Source organism: Rhinoderma darwinii, chromosome 2 (assembly GCF_050947455.1).
Source record: "Rhinoderma darwinii isolate aRhiDar2 chromosome 2, aRhiDar2.hap1, whole genome shotgun sequence".
Lineage (NCBI taxonomy): Eukaryota > Metazoa > Chordata > Amphibia > Anura > Rhinodermatidae > Rhinoderma > Rhinoderma darwinii.
In genome coordinates, this window is record NC_134688.1 from 451,560,799 (window position 1) to 451,583,493 (window position 22,695).

The following is a 22,695-nucleotide window of genomic DNA, read 5'->3' on the forward strand; positions in this document are numbered from 1 at the left end:
CCCTTTTTATTCAGGCTAAGATCAAGGAACACTTTAACAGGTTCCCGACCGCTGGCTGTGTTTTTACGGCCAGCGGTCAGGGTCTCTGAAGTCCGCCGTATAGACTAATAGTCTATACGGCGGCACTTCAGAGAGTGTGCACGCGCGATCGTATGAAGCCCCTCTCCAGATTCTCCTTATTGTAGGCTGACATAGACTGGGTCTTAGGCAAGGAGAGAGGGTATACTCTACCGCGAAGAGAAGACGAATCAGGAACCAAGTCGATAGGGGAATCATACGCTCGATGTGGAGGCAATGACTCTGCTTCCTTCTTGTTGAAGACATCTGAGAACAGAGAATAACAAGGAGGCAACCCTGCCAGTGACTGAAGCGGAGGAGACTGAGGCAGATGGACATGCACCAGACAGCGGTTCAGACACTTGGGGCCCCACTGGAGAACCTCTCCAGAGTTCCAATCCAAGACTGGGGAGTGTAGACGGAGCCAAGGCAAACCCAGCAGAACGGGGTTGACGGCCTTGGGCAGGACAAACAGGGAGATGAGTTCAAAGTGAAGGACTCTCACTTGGAGTCTAAACGGCTTGGTCACAGACAAAACTGGGTCAGGCAAAGGCAGTCCATCTACAGAGGCAACGATCAACGGCCTTTCCAGCAGAACAGTGGGCAACTGAAGAAGATCCACAAGGTCTTGGCAGATGAAATTGGCTGCAGAGCCAGAGTCCAGGTAGGGGCTTCTCGCCAGCAATGATGATCACGGGAACGAACAGTTTGGAGGAGAGTTCTCGATTAAACGCAGTATCGCCCAGGGTTGTCTCTCCAACCAATCCTAGGCGTTGGGGTTTTTTGGCTTCTGAGGACACAGACGCACGACATGGCCAGCGAGGCCGCAATATAAACAGAGTTCAGAGGGGCGCCTGCACCGTTTCTCTTGACCGGACAGTTTAAGCCGATCCACCTGCATCGGGACCTCGAGCGGAGCAGAAGAAGAAGGCAAGAGGGGTTGCTGGAAGTTGGGCGCCAGTCTAGGGAGCCATCTCTCCTGTCGAACCTCTTGAGATCGCTCTCTGAGCCTTTTGTCCACTCGAGTAGCAAGTAGCATCAGGTCATCCAAGGCAGCTGGTAGATCTCGAGCAGCAAGTTCGTCCTTGATCTCGGGCGATAGGCCATGCCAGAAGGATGCTACCAAGGACTCATTGTTCCAGAACAATTCTCCTGCCAGGGTCCGGAACTGGATGGTGTATTCGCCCACGGAGGCGTCCTCTTGGCGAAGGTTAAAGATAGCAGTGGCTTCCGATGAGACTCATCCAGGCTCTTTGAATACGGTACGGAACTAGCGCACGAACGCCTGGAAGTCTCGGGTCCCTGTCGTTCCCAGATAGGATTCGCCAACGCCAGGGCCTTGCCGGCAAGTAAAAGACATAATGAAGGCGATCCTGGCTCCGTCCGAAGGAAATGCTAGGGCGTGCAGAGTGAAGTGGATAAGGCATTGGTTCAGAAACCCCTTGCATGAACTTGCGTCTCCATGGAACAGAGGTGGCAATGGCAGCGAGAACCGAGGATCTGAACTGGAGCTGCCGGGAGGTGTAGCAGGAGGGTCGATCGGAGGACCTTGAATAAAAGCAGAGAAGGAAGTAGCCAGAGCCCCTAGCTGCTGTGCTATGGAGTCTACTGCCACAAGAACTTGATCCTGTCGTGCTCGCATGGCTTGGGAGGGTGACAAGACCTTGAATTGACCGGCGGTGACCATGGCCTGAGCGTACTGTCACGGTGCGGTGTGTGGACCCACTGGGCCGTACCACGTAGCGGGATAGCAGCTGGCCAACTAGGTACAAAACAATGTCTATACTCCAGAAAGGGTACCTGAGGCAATGTAGACAGTAGCGGAAGACACAACTTGACTTTCACTGTAGATGGCACAGTAGATACGATAGCACGGGATACAGGATACAGCCAGTAGGAACGGGTAACACTGGGAACTGGAAAACACTGGGAGACCATTTGCAAGCCAACCTTAAGGTATACAACAATGCTCAGGCAAGGATTAAGTGAGGAGAGCCCTTTTTATAGTCCAGCAGAATTATAGGTTAATTATCGACTAATGACAGCTGGACACGTACTGGCCCTTTAAGGCAGTGTGGGCGCGCGCCCTGCGGGAAACAGTCCCAGAACCCAGAAGTGAGTGCTGGCGTCTCCCTGGAGGGAGATTTCGCCGAGAACACAGATGTCCATGGCCGGGGCCGTCAGAGGGTAAGTCTGAACGACGGCCCTCGGCCATAGACGTTACACTGTGTGGTGGCCTCCGGGTCTGCCATGCACGGAAGACTATGAGGACCAGCCGGAGGCTGATCCTCATATGCTTCCTGTCAGTGTGACTCTCAGCGTCACACTGACAGTTTATAACACGTTACACTACCTAGGTAATGTATTATAGCAGCGATCAGTGCTGCCAGTGTTCACGTGAAAAGTAATACAAATGTTTTATAAAAGTGTAAAAATAAGTTACAAAAACATAAAATGCTTTTTTATCATAGGAAAAAAATGAAACCGTTAAAAGTACACATTTGGTATCACCGCATTCGTAACGACCCAAACTATGAAACTAGAATATTAAATTTCCCGCTAGGTGAACACCGCAAAAAAAATAACAATGCCAGAATCACTTTTTTTTGGTCATCACCCCACCCAAAATATAGAATAAAAGTCATCAAAAAGTCACATGTACCCCAAAATAGTACCAATAAAAACTACAACCCGTTCCGCAAAAAACAAGCCCTTACACAGCTTTTCTTACAGAAAAATAAAAAAGTTATGACTGTCAGAATATGGCGACAGAAATTGTGCAGAGTGTTTCAAAAGCGGATAAGATTGCGCACCATTTATCAGTGCGATATTGGCCACACATCTATGAATTATTATATATTTACTCAATTATTATACCCTCTTATTATGCCCTGATGTACTCTGCCCAGCTTACATATACCCTGATGTACTCCGCACAGCTTACATATACCCTGATGTACTCCGCCCAGCTTACATATACCCTGATGTACTCTGCACAGATTACATATACCCTGATGTACTCCGCCCAGCTTACATATACCCTGATGTACTCTGCACAGATTACATATACCCTGATGTACTCCACACAGCTTACATATACCCTGATGTACTCCGCACAGATTACATATACCCTGATGTACTCCTCACAGATTACATATACCCTGATGTACTCCGCACAGATTACATATACCCTGATGTACTCCTCACAGCTTACATATACCCTGATGTACTCCGCACAGGTTACATATACCCTGATGTACTCCGCACAGATTACATATACCCTGATGTACTCCACACAGCTTACATATACCCTGATGTACTCCGCACAGATTACATATACCCTGATGTACTCCGCACAGATTACATATACCCTGATGTACTCCTCACAGATTACATATACCCTGATGTACTCCGCACAGATTACATATACCCTGATGTACTCCGCACAGCTTACATATACCCTGATGTACTCCGCCTAGCTTACATATACCCTGATGTACTCCGCACAGCTTACATATACCCTGATGTACTCCGCACAGCTTACATATACCCTGATGTACTCCGCCTAGCTTACATATACCCTGATGTACTCCGCACAGCTTACATATACCCTGATGTACTCCGCACAGCTTACATATACCCTGATGTACTCCGCACAGCTTACATATACCCTGATGTACTCCGCACAGCTTACATATACCCTGATGTACTCCGCACAGCTTACATATACCCTGATGTACTCCGCACAGCTTACATATACCCTGATGTACTCCGCACAGCTTACATATACCCTGATGTACTCCACACAGATTACATATACCCTGATGTACTCCACACAGATTACATATACCCTGATGTACTCCGCCCAGATTACATATACCCTGATGTACTCCGCACAGTTTACATATACCCTGATGTACTCCACACAGATTACATATACCCTGATGTACTCCGCACAGCTTACATATACCCTGATGTACTCCTCACAGCTTACATATACCCTGATGTACTCCGCACAGCTTACATATACCGATGTACTCCGCACAGCTTACATATACCCTGATGTACTCCTCACAGCTTACATATACCCTGATGTACTCCTCACAGCTTACATATACCCTGATGTACTCCGCACAGCTTACATATACCCTGATGTACACCACACACTTACATATACCCTGATGTACTCCTCACAGCTTACATATACCCTGATGTACTTCGCACAGCTTACATATACCCTGATGTACTCCGCACAGATTACATATACCCTGATGTACTCCGCACAGCTTATATATACCCTAATGTACTCCGCACAGCTTATATATACCCTGATGTACTCCGCCCAGCTTACATATACCCTGATGTACTCCGCACAGCTTATATATACCCTGATGTACTCCGCACAGATTACATATACCCTGATGTATTCCGCACAGCTTACATATACCCTAATGTACTCCGCACAGCTTATATATACCCTGATGTACTCCGCCCAGCTTACATATACCCTGATGTACTCCGCACAGCTTATATATACCCTGATGTACTCCGCACAGCTTACATATATCCTAATGTACTCCGCATAGATTACATATACCCTAATGTACTCCGCATAGATTACATATACCCTGATGTACTCTGCACAGCTTACATATACCCTGATGTACTCCGCACAGCTTACATATACCCTGATGTACTCCGCACAGATTACATATACCCTGATGTACTCCTCACAGCTTACATATACCCTGATGTACTGCTCACAGCTTACATATACCCTGATGTACTCCGCACAGATTACATATACACTGATGTACACCACACACTTACATATACCCTGATGTACTCCTCACAGCTTACATATACCCTGATGTACACCACACACTTACATATACCCTGATGTACTCCTCACAGCTTACATATACCCTGATGTACTTCGCACAGCTTACATATACCCTGATGTACTCCGCACAGATTACATATACCCTGATGTACTCCGCACAGCTTATATATACCCTAATGTACTCCGCACAGCTTATATATACCCTGATGTACTCCGCCCAGCTTACATATACCCTGATGTACTCCGCCCAGCTTACATATACCCTGATGTACTCCGCACAGCTTATATATACCCTGATGTACTCCGCACAGATTACATATACCCTGATGTATTCCGCACAGCTTACATATACCCTAATGTACTCCGCACAGCTTATATATACCCTGATGTACTCCGCCCAGCTTACATATACCCTGATGTACTCCGCACAGCTTATATATACCCTGATGTACTCCGCACAGCTTACATATATCCTAATGTACTCCGCATAGATTACATATACCCTAATGTACTCCGCATAGATTACATATACCCTGATGTACTCTGCACAGCTTACATATACCCTGATGTACTCCGCACAGCTTACATATACCCTGATGTACTCCGCACAGATTACATATACCCTGATGTACTCCTCACAGCTTACATATACCCTGATGTACTGCTCACAGCTTACATATACCCTGATGTACTCCGCACAGCTTACATATACCCTAATGTACTCCGCACAGCTTATATATACCCTGATGTACTCCGCCCAGCTTACATATACCCTGATGTACTCCGCACAGCTTATATATACCCTGATGTACTCCGCACAGCTTACATATATCCTAATGTACTCCGCATAGATTACATATACCCTAATGTACTCCGCACAGCTTACATATACCCTGATGTACTCCGCACAACTTACATATACCCTGATGTACTCCGCACAGCTTACATATACCCTGATGTACTCCGCACAGTTTACATATACCCTGATGTACTCCGCACAGATTACATATACCCTGATGTACTCCTCACAGCTTACATATACCCTGATGTACTCCTCACAGCTTACATATATCCTGATGTACTATGGACAGCTTACATATACCCTGATGTACTCCGCACAGCTTACATATACCCTGATGTACTCCGCACAACTTACATATATCCTGATATACTCCTCACATATTACATATACCCTGATGTACTCCGCACAGATTACATATACCCTGATGTACTCCGCACAGCTTACATATACCCTGATGTACTCCGCACAGCTTACATATATCCTGATATACTCCTCACATATTACATATACCCTGATGTACTCCGCACAGATTACATATACCCTGATGTACTCCAAACAAAATACTACCAAGCAAAATCTGCGCTCCAAGAGCCAAATGGTGTTCCCCTGCTTCGGAGCCCAACAGCGTGCCAAAACACTAGTTTACATCCACATATATGATTTTTTATATCTGGGAGAACCCGCTCAACATTGTATGAGGTATTTGTTTTCAGTGGCACAATCTGGGCACAACATACTGTGCACTAAAATGGCATATCAGTGGAAAATTTTTAATTTTCACTTTGCACCATCTGCTGCGCATTAAGCCCTTCGCGCACCACGACTTAATAGCATGTCGTGGTGCGGGGGGTTATATATGTAGCGGGCTCACGTGCTGAGCCCGCTCCATATGCTGCAGGTGTCAGCTGTGTATTACTGGTGACACCCGGGAATAAGGGACAGGAACAGCGATCGCGCTGTTACAGGAGCCTGTAAAAATGACATTATACTGCAATACATTAGTATTGCAGTGAATTGTACCAGCGATCTAATGATCGCTGGTTCAAGTCCCCTAAGGGGACTAATAAAATGTGTAGAAAAAAAAAAAAACTAAATAAAGTTATTAGTGAAAAAAAACCCTTTCCCATTTTTCCTCTAAAGTAATGTAAAAAATAAAAAAGTCAACAAAATTGGTATCGCTGCATCCGTAAAAGTCTGAACTATTACAATATAGCGTTATTTAACTCGCACGGTCAACGACGTAAAAAATAAAGAATTTAAAATGCCAAAATCAGTTTTTTGGTCACCTTTAGCTTTTAAATTTTTTTTAATAAAAAGTGATCAAAAAGTTGTATCTACCAAAAAATGGTACCAATAAAAACTACAGCTCGTCCCACAAAAAATAAGCCCTCACACCGCTCAATCGACCGAAAAACAAAACAAGTTCCGGCTCTTGGACTGTGGTGAAACAAAACGCTTGTTTTTTTAATAAATAGTTTTTACTTTTACCGCGGAGTCGCAGCGAATCCGCCTCAAAAATCGCAACTCAAGGAAAAATTAAAAAAAACGTACTTTCCCAGAAGTCTCTCCTTCTTCCTGCAGTCCGGCCTCCTGGGATGACATTTCATCCAATGTGACATGCTGCAGCCAATCACAGGCTGCAGCGTCACATGGTCTGCAACGTCATCGTAGGAGGCCGGACTATGCGCAGAGAAGAGGGAGGGGGTAAGTATGAACGTTTTTATTTCTCCAGCACTTTTTTCCGCTGCAGAAATTTAGTTCGAAAAACCGCACCACAATGTCGTGGGATTTTTCAGACGCAGTGTGCTGCGGGTTTCAGGTCGGATACGCTGCGCAGTTTTTACACAGCGTATCCGACCCGTGGGAATACGGCCTAAGGCAATACCAAGCATGTGGTTTTAAACTGCTGTTTCGTAGACAGCAAGGCTCAGAAGAGAAGGAGCGCAGATTTTGCCGGAATGGGTTTTGGACACCATGTCGCACTGTAGGTAACAGTACAATGGAAACCTCAGAGAAGTGACACCTAGGGATGTAGTGATCACGTTGACCTTGCAGGTTTTGCAGTAATTACTGCACAATGGATGTTGCAGTGTGAAATTTGCAATATTTTCAGATATGCTATTCAGTGTCCAAATTGTGCCCTTGTGAAACGACAGCTCTAATTATTATGCAGCGTTTCCTGGTTTTAGAATCACCCTACACGTAGCCCTAATCTTTTGCCCGGACATACGACAGGGCTCAGAAGTGAGAGAGGACCCTGCACATTTCAGGCCCATTTTGGTGATTTACGCAGTATGTGTTTACAATCGCAGAGGCTCTGAAGTGAAATCATAAAAGAACCCCCCAAATAGTGACCCCATTTTAAAAACGACACCCCCTCAAGGTATTCATCGACTGTTTTTTCACGGCTATAGAACATGTCTTATCTTTCCATGGGTCACGGACAGGGCTCGGGCGGCACACACAGTCGTGTGCATTAGGGCTTACACAGAGAGGGCTGTCAATCACGGAGTGGGACCGCCCACTGGACTCCTAAGCTTATAAACAGCAGGGATTTAAAAGGTAACTAAACGTTCAACAAACTTCTGACATGTCATAGTGACATGTCAGAAGTTTTGATTGGTGGGGGTCCGAGCACTGAGACCCCCAGCAATCGCTAAAACGAAGCAGCAGAAGTGCTCGTGTGAGCGCGCGGCCGCTTCGTGTCTGTTCGGCTTTTTCCGGAAATCAATGTAGTGGTGTACGGACTCAATAGAAAGTCTATGAGCCTAATACTCCGCTACATCAGCTTTCCGGAAAAAGCCGAACTGACACGAAGCGGCCGAGCGCTCACACGAGCACTTCTGCTGCTTTGTTTTAGCGATTAGTGAGAGTCTCAGTGCTCGGACCCCCACCAATCAAAACTTCTGACATGTCACTATGACAACATGTCAGAAGTTTATTGAACGTTTAGTTACCCATTAAAGGCATAAATTACAAGTTATACTGAATCTTTCTCGCAAACTATAGATCAATCTTCTCAGCTCCACCTGCTTTATAACATAATGTCCTCAGATCAGACCACATTTATAGCGGGACAGGCTCGCGATACAAATAACAGGGATACTCACGCATGGCGCAGTTGAAGGGTGTGGACAGCCCTTTGTTCATCACAAACACGGTGCCCGGATCGATCTTTCCAACATGTTTGACCTCGATCTTCTCAGTGCGCGGATAAAGAGATAACTGCCTCTCCTTCTCCTTGTCGTACAGCTCGGACCGCCGCAGGAAAACTTCAGCCGCAGAAAGTTTAGTTGCTGTGGCCACAGAGTAAAATCCTGGAGGAAACATAAACATTAACGCAGATGTATCACAAGAACGTAAAAAACAAACTACCCAGAAGTCCAGCGCTGGTCCCCGGCCTCCATCTTCCTCTTACTGGCAGCCACAACCAGGGCTGCATATGAATAAGAGCAACCGGCACGTGACTGAGAGGATCTGCAGCACAGGGTTGTCACCCACAGGCTATATCTTTTGTTGCTAGGCAACATATTTGGGCCAAGTGGATGAAAAATTATTCTGAATGGTGCCTTCGATCCCAGCAGTCAGATATATCTAAAAACTTGAATATTATAATAATGCAGCATATATCCGGGCATGCTGGGACTTGTAGTTTTACAGGGGGAGATCCACAAGCTGCAGACCTCTGTATACACAGCTGAGTTATTACAGATCATAGCGTCCTCCTCGTCACTTACTCCTGCCACGCAGTACGCAGCTCCCCGCCATGACCGCTCCGCACCACATCCCGCACCGGCTTATACTGTTACTGTGACATTCACTGACAGCAACAGACACACACATGTACACGAGTCCGTACGCTAAACCTTCCCTCCCGGAAACAGAGAATCGGTGTGTAAGGTTCCGAGGTTCGCCATGCTGCCACCAGAGGGCGCGCCTTACCCGCAAGTGTAGGGAAGACACACGCTTCATAGCGTGTGACTCAAGGAGTCCTACAAGTGACACAGCTCGCAGCATACTTATAATATTAGGCTATACCCTCCAATATTCAGTAAGCAATAATAGTTGGTACACTGCCTGTGATTAGTAGCTCTAAGGTTGCTGTAAAAGAGAGTAGGATCCAGAACAGCATGCCAGGTCAAAATGACCCAAAGAGTTCCAACCACAGTTGCTCCATAATAATATGCCAGCAATAGATGTCCCCCATAACAGGGTGCCAGCCGCTGATGTCCCCAAAACAGGGTGCCAGCCGCTGATGTCCTCCATAACCAGGTGCCAGCCGCTGATGTCCCCAATAACGGGGTTCCAGCCGCTGATATCCCTACAAAGTGGTACCAGCCACAGATGCAGCATAGAAGCCCCACAACAATGCTTCAGCCTAGAGACCCCCCCCCCCCCCCCCCCAATGTTCACATAACTGAACAAAAAAAAAAGTTGAAGAGCTAAGGATCCATGACCTGCCATCCCTTATAAAAGGCCTTCATCCATTTTTTTATTTATTTAAGTTATGTAGCCGCTAAGGTGTGTATATTGATGTTCTGCAGCAGCTGGGGCACAGTACTCTATGCACAACTAAGAGTTGAACTGCATGTCAGTCAATCGGATTCACAGGGAAGGGATTTATTGCAAAAGTGATCTGCAAGACTGCAACAGACTGTTATTGCAGAGAGAGATAAGTAACACCTATGTAGCACCGCTTATCTCTGTAATCATCAGGCTCTGACATCAGAAGGTGGTGTCCGATATCTACACAGTTAATAAAACATCTACACTGAATGGCCACTTTATTAGAGACACCGGCCCTTTCACCATTGGAGCTTCACTTTATGGAGATTAGACCCGTGACCCCCGGATGCAGCATAAAATCAAGTGAGCACGTTTTCCGTGGATCAGTTTCAGTGTGAATCCACATTAGATTGGGAAATTTCAAGCGATTTGAGCGACTTCGAACGAGGTGTCTTATCATTCCTCCCAACCGTCCAGTATTCCGGACGGTGTCCCGCTGTCCCGGACGGCCGAGGGTATGTCCCGCTTTCAACTGTATCTGCATCCTCAGGATTTGGGGGCATTATATATATATATATATATATATATATATAATGTATATAGCGCTGAATCCTGTATCCGTCGGGTCAGCGGGACTGACTGATTCAGTGTCAGCGGGTCCTGCAGGATCGAGCTGTTACCGATCACATCTAAGTTCATAACTTAGATGTGATCGGTAATAGGCGACCTAATGGATTCAGGTCTCAGCGCTATATACAGCTGCTCTGTATACAGGATAAAAAGCAGCTGTATCTCAAAAAGTAACAATAATTTTCAATAAAATGTAATTAAAACTTGCACCAATCACATTGATAGGTATCTTTTTTGATATATATATATATATATATATATATATATATAAATTGTTTTTAAAGGTGTACATGGCCTTTAAACTGTAACTAAACTTTTATCATGTCATAGTGACATGTCCGAAGTTTTCATCGGTGGGGGACCGAGCACTGAGGCCCCCACCGATCGCTAAAACGAAGCAGCAGAAGTGCTCGGGTGAGCGCTGTGCTGCTTCATTTATGATCGACTTTCAGCCGAGTGAGCGATGTACGGACTCCTAGACTTTCTATTGAGCCCGTACACTGCTCCAAGGAAAGCCAAACAGAATTGAAGCGGCACACGCTCACCCGAGCACTTCTGCTGCTTCGTTTTAGCGGCTAGTGGGGGGTCTCAGTGTTCGGACCCCACTGATCAAAACTTCTGACATGTCAAATGTTTTTTAAAAAGTTGTTACACTTTAAAGAGAATCTTTCACCTGCCCATAGATGTGCATTTGAGTGCAGCATGTAATGGACAGGGCTGCACTCAAGTGGGGCACTTTACATTTTTTTTCCTACCCTCTTTCCTTACTTAGATATCGGTGCCGTAATATTTGACGCCCGATATTTAAATAACCCCATGAACTGCCAATGGGGCGGTAATTGGCAAGCGGGCGTGTAACATCGCTGTGACACTGTCCAATCAGCTACGTACAATGTCAACAGCAAGAGCTGGAGAGAGGAGAGCATGTGCACGCGCACGCTCTCACTCCAGCTCTCGGCAGGCAAGTACAAGACTGTGTGATCTCTCGCGAGAGATCAGTCTTATCGTCCTTGTCTGCCGAGAGCTAAAGAGTGAGAGCGTGCGTGCGCGCACAGCTCCGATGCCATGAAACAGAAGAAGGAGAATTCACACTCTTCTTCTCCTCATCTGTTCCGTAGTGGTGGCGGAGCTGCGCGCTCGCGCGCACGCGCTCTCTCTCCAGCTCTTGCTGTGGCACTGTCCGTAGCTGATTGGACAGTGTCACAGCGATGTTACAAGCCCCCTTGCCAATTATCTCCCCATTAACAGTTCATGGGGTTATTTAAATATCGGGCGCCAAATATTACAGCACCGATATCTAAATAACGAAGGAGGTTAGGAAAAAAAATGTAAAGTGCCCCAGAGTTTGTGCAGCCCTCCCCATTACATGCTGCACTCAGCTGTACATGTATGGGGAGGTGAAAGGTTCTCTTTAAAAGAAAGGTGTTATAATTTTTTTGTTTTATTTTATGGGCCTAATTTTTCTAATTATTTTAATATGTTCCCGAAGGTAGCTATTTATTCATATGTTTGTACTTTTGTGGGGGCAGCCATCTTTATTTTTATTTTTCATACTGCTCATTTTTGTTTTGCAGGTTCCGCTGGACTATTTGGACTACGTCTCTGTTTTTTAATACTTCATTACCGCCTTAGTAATGGCAGCTGTCTGATCGAGAGCGTCCATTACTAAGAAAGGGCTTAGTGTTAGCCAGTAATAAGGCTATCACTAACCTCTATTATTACCCCGGTACCCACCGCCACCAGGAGTACCAGGAAGAGCTGGGTACGATCCAGCACCCGACCGTCTGAAGAGAAGGGCGGGTACTGGGGTGGCCGCAGGCTGGTAATATCAGGCTCGGAATGGGCAAAAACCGTGGCCCTTCCCACCCTGGTAATGCTAGGCTGCTGCTGCTTTATAGTATCTGGCTGGCTATGAAAAATAGCGGGGATCTCACGTAATTTGTTTTCTATTATTTTGTTTTTTTTTAAATGACGTGGGGTTCCCGCTATTTTTCATAACCAGCCAGATACAACAAAGCAGCAGCAGCCTAGCATTAACAGGGTGGGAAGGGCCACGGTTTTTGTCCCTTCCCAGCCTGGTAAAACCAGCCTGTGGCCGCCCTGCTGCCTTACCATCGCTTCAGATGGTCGGGTACTGGATCGTACTCCCCTCGCGGCAGTGAAAACCGGGGTAATAATAGGGGTTAGTGATAGCCTTTTTACTGGTTAACACTAAGCCCCTTCTTAGTAATGGACGCTCTCAATCAGACAGCAGCCATTACTAAGGCCATAATAAAGTATTTAAAAAAAACGAGATAATAACAATTTTTTTTTATTGAAATCTAAACTCCCCCATGCAACCCTCTTTCACCATTTTATTTATTTAAAAAAAAAAAGTAGAACATCGAAGTAGTCAAATGAATCTACGACGAAGTCCAAACGGTCCAGGGGAAGCTACCAAAAAAGTTAGCAGTATAAACATTTTAAAAACTTGAATTTGTCACAATAGAAACTAGAGGTCAAGGAAAAATAATTTCCCTTCATGTAACTCTGCTTCCTGTCAACTGAAAAGTCATCCGCCAGAGGGAAAAATATTTCCCCATGGCGGAGTACAAGAAAGTCTAATTCCCAGGTGAGGCTTTCTTGTACTCCGCCATCAAGAAACATTTTTCCTACTGGCGGATGATCTTTCCATTGACAGGTAGCAGTGTTCTTCCGCAGCCTTGTTAGGGGGGTAAACCCGCCAATTGCCCAGTGCCCCCATATGGGCCGCTACTCTTGGGCCAGTGCTATGTGCTTGCCCCGCAGACTAAAATTTGCCAGCCAATCCCTGGCCATTGGCTCCCTGCTCCGCCATTTGCTCTTGTAGGCCACAGCCTGGTTTAGACCTGAGGCCTACAAGAGATCGGGAAAGAAATAGCTATTGCACCTTATCTTGTGTGACACAGAGGTTCTCCAGGCAGTTTGCAGCTGCCGACCGTGCCAGCCACACCATGTCCATGAGATGTTAATATACACCACATCTCAAATGCCACGCTAACCGACTCTGTACAATTTTAATCCATCGCAATGTTGTACGTTTACTCTTTTCTTATGGCACTCTATTTCTAAAGTTAAATAATAAAAGTTATATTTTAATATACTCAACAATTCAAATAGCAGCTGGGAAATTGGGATTTTTGTGCCTCTGCACACCTATTTGCCTCTTTACAAGAGATCGGGAGCACGCTGATGACATCAACTGCCCGGCCCGATGACATCACTGCATCATGCCGTCTACGCCGGGCCACTGAACTCAGTTAAAATTCATAAGTCTATTAGGTAATAAAAAGGGGGCATAAAAAAGTGGCATACAAAAGGGGGCATCCTTATTGTGGGGGCATAAAGCAGGCATTTGAGTGTGGCCGAAAAATTGGCATTAGTACTGAATGGGGGCATAAAAGGCCGCATTACTACTGAGTGGAGACATTATTTCTGTGGGGACATAAAGGGGGTATTAGTACTGAATGGGAATTCTTTTACTGGGTGAGGGTCCTAAAAGGGGCTCTATCACTGAGTAAGGTATAAAGGGGACACTAACACTGTGTAGGGGAACAAAAGTAGCACTTACTGCGGAACAAATGGGTGTGTGTACTATTACTGTGTGGGGCACCTAGTATAGTATGTATAGGGACTTTGTGTAAAGGTAGGGAATAGTTAGGGAGTGCGCTAGAAAAGCAAGGAGCTAACTATATCTGTGTCATATTCTGCAGGGCAAAGGAAATCGTGTCCAGGAGAAGTTGTCATTGCGTTCTTGGCTGGATGAAGAAGAAAAGGTAAAAGTGATCGACTTCAGTCTGAGAAGACGTCACCTGTGAGACACTCAATGTAACTATACTGTAATCACTTATATGGTCTTCAGATTTCCTGTTTATAACTGGCATCTACCTTTATATGGTCACTGTATGGTGGTAATATGGTGGTAATATATATCTATATATAGTGTGTTTTATTCACTAACAGTATCGTGGGTTTTTTTCTGACACTGTGTTTTAGTGATATGTGATCTTGTTTTTTTTCGGTATCAATATGGGGGTATTATTCAATCACTATATGGTTATGGTGTGGCGGCATTAATCAGTAACAGTATGGGAGTATTATTCAGTAACAGTATGGGAGTATTATTCAGTCACTATGTGGTTATGGTGTGGCGGTATTATTCAGTAACAGTATGGGGGTATTATTCAGACACTATGTGGTTATGGTGTGGCAGTATTATTCAGTAATAGTATGCTGGTATTATTCAGTCACTATGTGGTAATAATATGTTCTCATGGAGTGGAGGTATTATTCATTAACACTATGGTGGTATTATTCAGTCACTATGTGGTTATGGTGTGGAGGTATTATTCATTAACGCTATGGTGGTATTATTCAGTCACTATGTGGTAACATGTTCTCATGGAGTGGAGGTATTATTCATTAACGCTATGGTGGTATTATTCAGACACTATGTGGTAGTAATATGTTCTCATGGAGTGGAGGTATTATTCATTAACGCTATGGTGGTATTATTCAGTCACTATGTGGTAACATGTTCTCATGGAGTGGAGGTATTATTCATTAACGCTATGGTGGTATTATTCAGACACTATGTGGTAGTAATATGTTCTCATGGAGTGGAGGTATTATTCATTAACGCTATGGTGGTATTATTCAGACACTATGTGGTAGTAATATGTTCTCATGGAGTGGAGGTATTATTCATTAACGCTATGGTGGTATTATTCAGTCACTATGTGGTAACATGTTCTCATGGAGTGGAGGTATTATTCATTAACGCTATGGTGGTATTATTCAGACACTATGTGGTAGTAATATGTTCTCATGGAGTGGAGGTATTATTCATTAACGCTATGGTGGTATTATTCAGACACTATGTGGTAGTAATATGTTCTCATGGAGTGGAGGTATTATTCATTAACGCTATGGTGGTATTATTCAGACACTATGTGGTAATAATATGTTCTCATGGAGTGGAGGTATTATTCATTAACGCTATGGTGGTATTATTCAGACACTATGTGGTGGTAATATGCAGTCATGGTGTGGAAGTATTATTAAGCCACTATGTGCTTCAGTAACAGTATGGCGGTATTATTGGTAATGTTGGTCTTACAATCTATGTAAATTACTGTGGTGGGGGCTGTGGGGAAGTGTGAGTGGCAGCAGATGATCAGGCTAAGAGACAGTCCGCAGAGTGGCATGTGATGTACTTTGACATGCAGGTGATACTTACGTGTAGTGTGTGGGCCCATAACTTGTGGACCGCACAGGGCCAAAGATCATATTAATCCACCACTGGCATCGAGCCAGCACAGTCAGACCACAACTATAGAGAAGGTAGAGCAAAGAAACCAGCCCAGGACGTGCCGCTTCAAAACAGCGCTAAGCGCGACCCGTCCTGGACTGGCCTGAATGTAATTGCAGAGAGTGAAGCCGCAAATGAGACTGGCTGCCGAGGAGAGATATGGGGCAGTGCAGACCGTACTATTTGAACTGCACTGATTGGTAGTAAAAATAATTCTTGAAATCTTTTCTATACTTCAAACAGCACTTTAACAAATAAACATCAAATGTTTTCCTATTTAAAAAATTTATATATTGCGTGTTTGTTGTGTAAAGCTCGTAATGCAAAAACTCCGATAGATTTGGGGGGTGGACGCGCCTTTTTATAGTTCGCCTCAGGCAGCAGAGGGGCTAAGTTCACCCCTGCTCCAGGGGACTTGGTTAAAGCAGCCCATTTGGGGGTAGCCCAACAAAGGGGAATCGGGCAAGTTTTATTTCAATATACCCGATCCTTTTTTTTCTGTGAGAGATAAATTACCGCCAGAAGGATCTAGCAGAAGCTTATTCTCCTCACCCTACTGACGATCTTAGGGTGTATGTTTATAGGGGAGTCAGGAGAGATAGTTTCAGCTGAACAAATGTCCAATTATTATGGTCAGTTTTAGATAAATAAATATTATATTTTACAATTGCAGTTGTTACAATTTTGCAATCAGGCTACATGCACACGTTGCGTATTTTGCTGCGGAAAATATGCACCAAAACCGCAGCAGTACGCAGGAAATTCGCACATAAAAACCCCACTGGATTCTGCGTTGTTTGATGCGTTTTTTGTTGCGTTTTTGTGGGGGGTTTTAAGCGTTTTTCTGGGCGTTTTCATGTTGCGGGTTTTGGTCCGATTTTCCATAGCACTAGGCACATACAATTTGTAAGCGGAAACGCAAGATAAATTGACATGCTGCGGATTTTAAAATTTACGTCCTGAAAAATGCCGCAGCTTGTACATGAGATTTCCAGGAATCTCATTGACTATGCTGGTACTGTATGACGATGCAGATTTGCCGCACACAAATCCGCGCCGAAAACCCGCATGTAATACACATCGTGTGCATTGATCCCCAGAATGAGCACTTGTACGCCACCATGATGCAGTTTGATGGAAATATTATTTTCTGTCTACTTTAACTGTCAAGAAATGTAAATGCGCCGAGATAACGGCTGAAATCGAAGACCCTTGTACTTGACATAAAACCTCAGCGGTAACGTTATGTGCAGCGTTGTAACCAGCATCCCGGCTCATAGCAGTGTCCTAAAATAAGCCCCGTGATGTTTGTGTTAATATCCTAAATATTGTGTCTCCCTCTGAGATATGACTTAAACATAGAAATGACGCGTCTGGTCTTTGTCAGCTTGTATATAGCTACACTCGCTCCGTGTTTATGTATGGTAAGTCTATATGTAAGATGATGAATTCTCCTTAATTATTCTAAATGGCCTCTTTATAATTGGAGAATATGACTGGGCTTGTAGTGGCTGAAAAGTTGTAGGAAAAGCCATTCGACTTACATGTTTGTACATGTTAAGAAATACATATAAATATATACAGTGTGTATGTGGATAGATATATATATATATATATATATATATATATACAGTGAGAGAAAAAGAGCACAGAAGCAGCACTCAAAGAAAAAATGTGAAGTTTATTCACCCAACAAATGCGACGTTTCACTTCCTCAATGGAAGCATTTATATACAGTATATGTATATATATTGTGTGTGTGTATTCATGGGATTGATGATAGTCTTGCAGGGCTTATTTAGGGATTTTTTTTATGCAGTGATACATATTTCATGCGTGTCGGGGGGGGGGGGTACATTCAAATCACAGAGCCCTATAGCAAAAGTCAGATTTACATAACCACTCCCCGCCAAAAGAAGCACGATCAGAGACGGGGTCAACGTCTTCTCTGATTGTCGGCGTTTCCATTTATTTTTCCTCAGCATCTGGCCCAGACCTTCTTCCAGGCATCTTTCAGCTATGACTCACCTTCTGCCACCCCCAAAATTGGGTCTTCTGTGCTGTCCCCTCGGGTTAAGTTCACACATATCGGATTTGCTGCAAAAAAAAAAAATGCCCCTAGAAAGCCATAAGCAAATCCGCAGCTGCAAATCCGCACAAAATCATGCAGGATTTGGCGAGGATATCCCTGTAGTCAAACAGCTGGGTGTCTCAAAAAAACTATACTCACCTCCCTCTTGCTCCCGTGGCAGCCCTTACCTAGTCCAGTGCCGATCTCCGTACACTCCAGCAATGACAAGACACGTCAGCGCTCGAGGCTAGGTGTACAGACCGAGGATGCGTTGCCACGTTAGCGCCAGGGAAAGTGAATATAGTTGTTTTTTTTACTCAGATTTTAGTATAGTGTTCTTTTAATTTTAAACTTATCTGGACTAGCGGATTTTGCTGCAGATCCGCAAGTAATCTGCAGCGAAATCCGCGACAACAGGATCTTCTTCTGGATTTCTTCTTCCCTATTGAATTTAATAGGGAAAATTCGCAACAAATCCCTGCACTTTGCGCAGCAGAATTTGACATGCTGCAGATTTAAAATTCTGCACTGCAGGTCAGTTTCTACGTGGAAAATTTCCACAGCATGTGGATGACATTTGAATCCCATCCACTTTGCGCCACATGCTCGAACAGAAAATCTTCAGCCAAACCGTCACATGTGAACGTAACCTAATATTGTGCTTGTTGTACCGCCTTGCACCCTGCCCGCTTTGCCCTGTGTATGCATAAAGGGGGCCCCCCACGTATTGTGCTTGCTGCCCCACCATGTACAGTACCTTTGGTGGACCAACACGAATATATAAAAGCGCATTTCCTTCTAAAAACAAAACTCTGACAGTCTCTGTGGCATATATAATGGTGGTTGTATTAGTCATCCAGCTTTTCTGAAAAAAAAAAAAAAAACGTAGAACTAAGAAATAGCTGAATTTTTTTTATTTCTTTTTTCGTTTTAGAACAAGAGATGAGAGATGACAACAATATGGACAATGCATCAATCAATTTCCGTGGAAGGGTCAATTAGAAAAATGGAGATATACAGTAAGCAAAGTAGCAATGAGAATATAATCAGCTTGCATTGTAATAGTGGGGTGTGATAGTGGAGACCCTGCAGGAATGTCACGGTGACACATAAAACTAAGCATGAAGTTAGAGTGCCGACTTTAACTTTTACTTTGCATTTAAAAATAGATACAATCCTTTTGCCGCTGCTAATGGTAGACACGGCCACATGAATTTTGGACATTTCTTCCCACTCTGGGAGGCACAAAAATTGGTTCTGAAAATGATGTACAATCTTCTCACTACTGGGACGCTCTGACTTATGATTCAGCTAGGCAATATGGCTGGCTTGTTCCGATGACACCGGCAGATGTTGGGCTGAGTGCACCCCTCCTTGATACAAGGGCTATACTGCCTTAGGCAGGGGCATGGCTAAGGGGGGCAGGCGGGCCCGGGCGCAACTAGGAGGTAAGAATGAGGGGGTGCTGGGTCGGGAGGCACAGGCATAGTTGCTAACAGTCCCAAATTCGCCGGACCTGTCCTAAATTTGCAGAGACAGTCCTGGCAAATTACTGTTCCGGACGTGTCCCAGCAACTGCCATATTCAACTTTATCTTTGTCCTCGGGATACAGCTACACTTGAATATTATGACAGAGGAGGAAACTATCAGCTCCCTTTTCTGCCGTTTACCCATCCTGGAGCAGAATCTCCAGCCAGAACGTTGCGGTCACTCTGGTTGGGTATTCCACTCCTAGAGGGAACCCCTGATGTCCCTTTCCATATATGGACAGTGAAATCAGGAGGTCCTCCTGGAGCGGAATCCCCAGCCAGAGGGTCGGCAACGCACTGGCTGGGGATTCCACTCCTAGAGGGAGCCCCAATGGCGCTATCTACAGGTAGGGCTGTGTAGTGCTGTCTATAAGGGGGAGATGTGTCAGTATCTACAAGAGTGGGAGTGTGGCAGTATATACTAGGGGGGATTGTGGAAGTATCTACTAGGGGGAGTGTTGCAAAACCTAGAAATGGGGGGTATGTTAGGCACTATCTGCAAGGGGGTGTGGCAATATCTACAAGGGTGGTACTGTGTGGCAGTATCTACAAGAGGGGCTGTATGGCAGTATCTACAAGGGGGGTGTCGCTATCTACAAGAGGAGGCTGTTGATTATGTCACCATATTGTAATGACGGGGTAGGGAGACAGACAGGTGAGCCCTAATCTACCCGCCACTCAGTCCCTGCCTACTTGCAACGGCCCATCCTAGGCGACGGCGTACAACTTGGCGACGGTCCCTACGCTCAATAAGTGCACGACAGACAAACAGACAAGGGTACACAGAAGCTAAGGGAAATGAGGCAGTTGCCCACGGCAACACAGTGAGCAACAAGAGTAGTGAACGAGCCGAGTCAAACCAGGAGTGCACGAGGTACAAATCGCAGAGCAGGAGCGTAGTCAGTAAAGCCAGGGTCAAAAATGAAGCAAGGTCAATAATCATAGCAGGAGCAGCAGAGCCAGGAAACAGAAAAGAATCACTGGCAAAGGAGGAGCAGGAAATGCAGGTATAAATAGACAGAGGGCGGGAGCTAGCTCCGTCTGGCCAGACTGTGATAGGCTCTCCCACTCCTAAGCCTCCCAGCCTGACTGGTAGAAGATCGTGTCACTCTCTCAGACTTAGGAGCAAGTGCAGACTGATTACCCATGGGCGAAACAAGTAGAAATATCGAGGCACTCACCGGATTGCAACAAACTTCTTTATTTCTGGATCTCGGTCAGGATGTGGAATTAATTCCACATCCTGACCGAGCTCCAGAAATAAAGAAGTTTGTTGCAATCCGGTGAGTGCCTCAATATTTCTACTTGTTTCATTCAAGTTCCATTGTGCTGTACTGATCGATGAGCACCCCTAGGCAACGTAGCTGTTACCATCAGCAAAGATAAGAAGACCATTTTTATATGCTCCGTTTATACCAGTGATTCTGGTTCAGCAGTGCCAGCCGTTTTTTCCTTCTATTTAACCTGATTACCCATGGGCGTCGACACAGAAGCTGTGTCTGGCAGATCCTTTACACATATAGTCTCATTAGCCCCAGTTAAAAGAAAAGAAGTTGGGGGGTACCAAACTGAATCTTTGCCCCGGGTTCAAGAGAATTTAACTACGCCTCTAGCCTTAGGCCTGGTAGGCCTCAAGATGGTGGCTGCTACTGCCTGCTTTCGACCTGCAACCCCCTGTGTTCACCATCAACCTCAGAGTAGTAATTGCAGTCATAAAATGATGTCCAGACCGTACAGCCCAGCGCCTAAAATTTACAAGTGAACAGGACAAGCACCTGCCTAACTGGTTAAAAAAAATTCAAAGACAATTAATGCATTTTGCTTACGGAGTCTTTGTTGTTAGATATACACCATTGCAGCTACTTCATTTTCTAAATACTGTGGTTTTATTCCCCAGATGTTACAGAATCATAACCAAACCTGCATTTAAAAAATCTGCACGTTTCGGAGCTGAAATCTCCCTGTGTTCGTTGAGGGTCAGTATCTGCTTGTTCTGTGATTTGCATTCTGGGATTTTTTAGCCTATGCCGCATACACTGGACAGTATTCTGTTTCAGGAAAACCTAACTACATTATAGGAGGTCAGATAAGATGATTGGGGGTGTCTGTCTACAAGCTTGCTGACTATTTCTAATAATAAATCGCAGAATTGTGAATGCAGCTCTGGACTATAATATAGGCTGTAACTCTGGATCAGTACGAGATAAGTAAAGAAGAGGCCGTACTGAAAGAAGAAAAAAAGGAATAAGGGAAGGCATCCATGACTAAAATAGATGGGAGGGACACAGAGTTGGCTGGCCTATGAGAGGAAAGGGGGGGGGGGACAGCAGGAGGGCTTGAGTGAGAAGGGGTGGGGATTGAAGGGGATGTACCTGTTTCCTGTTTGTGCTCTCCCTCTCTTCGCCAGGACACAGAAGCAGGAACATGTTCCCGCCCGCCCGCCCTGATGTGGATCGGTTGACCGCGGCAAAAGGTTGCTGCGGATGGTGGTTCTTCTCGTCAAAGTTTATTTGCTTATTGACATTTGTCTTTGGGGGAGGTTAAATTTTGTCATTGCAGCTGCGGGGGGGAGTCCTTGAAGTAGGTCGTAAAAAGTGGTGGGGGGGAATGCATCACGGGATGCACCCCCAATTTGTCGGCTTCTTAGGGTGTTACCCCTTTTGAAAGCTGGGTTATATATATTTATATATATATGGTGGTCATCTGCAAAAAGGTAATTTGGTGCTCCTGGGCCGGGTTACGGCTGGGGGTAAGGTATTTGTGGGCAGATGGCCAAAATTAAGTATCGGTGGCTTCAAGGACTTGCCCCTGTCATTCTGGTTGGTTTATAATGTTATGACCCTGATAGGGTCGCAGTGGGTTATTTGTTGTTATGATGTATCCCCTTTTTTGGGGATTCAAAAATTATGGTATTTAAAGTTATTGTT

General features: G+C 45.0%; 1 protein-coding gene and 1 long non-coding RNA gene across 2 annotated transcripts in view; one reads left to right on the plus strand and one right to left on the minus strand.

Annotated features, from left to right (window-relative positions):
- MRPL39 (mitochondrial ribosomal protein L39) overlaps window positions 1–9,606 on the minus strand; it is a 74,258-nt gene extending 64,652 nt beyond the window's left edge. Inside the window, exons 1-2 of the mRNA XM_075850926.1 lie at window positions 9,440–9,606; window positions 8,813–9,019 (exon numbers count right to left, since the gene is read on the minus strand). Of these exons, the coding sequence (XP_075707041.1) occupies window positions 8,813–9,019; window positions 9,440–9,545 (313 nt within the window). The 5' untranslated portion in view covers window positions 9,546–9,606. The remainder of the gene's footprint in view (window positions 1–8,812; window positions 9,020–9,439) is intronic.
- Window positions 9,607–10,300: 694 nt separating this feature from the next.
- On the plus strand, window positions 10,301–22,208 carry LOC142741558 (uncharacterized). Its single transcript, XR_012881195.1, has 5 exons — window positions 10,301–10,723; window positions 14,570–14,632; window positions 19,173–19,257; window positions 21,666–21,744; window positions 22,176–22,208. It is a non-coding gene; the product is annotated as an uncharacterized LOC142741558 (long non-coding RNA).
- The last annotated feature ends 487 nt before the right edge of the window (window positions 22,209–22,695 follow it).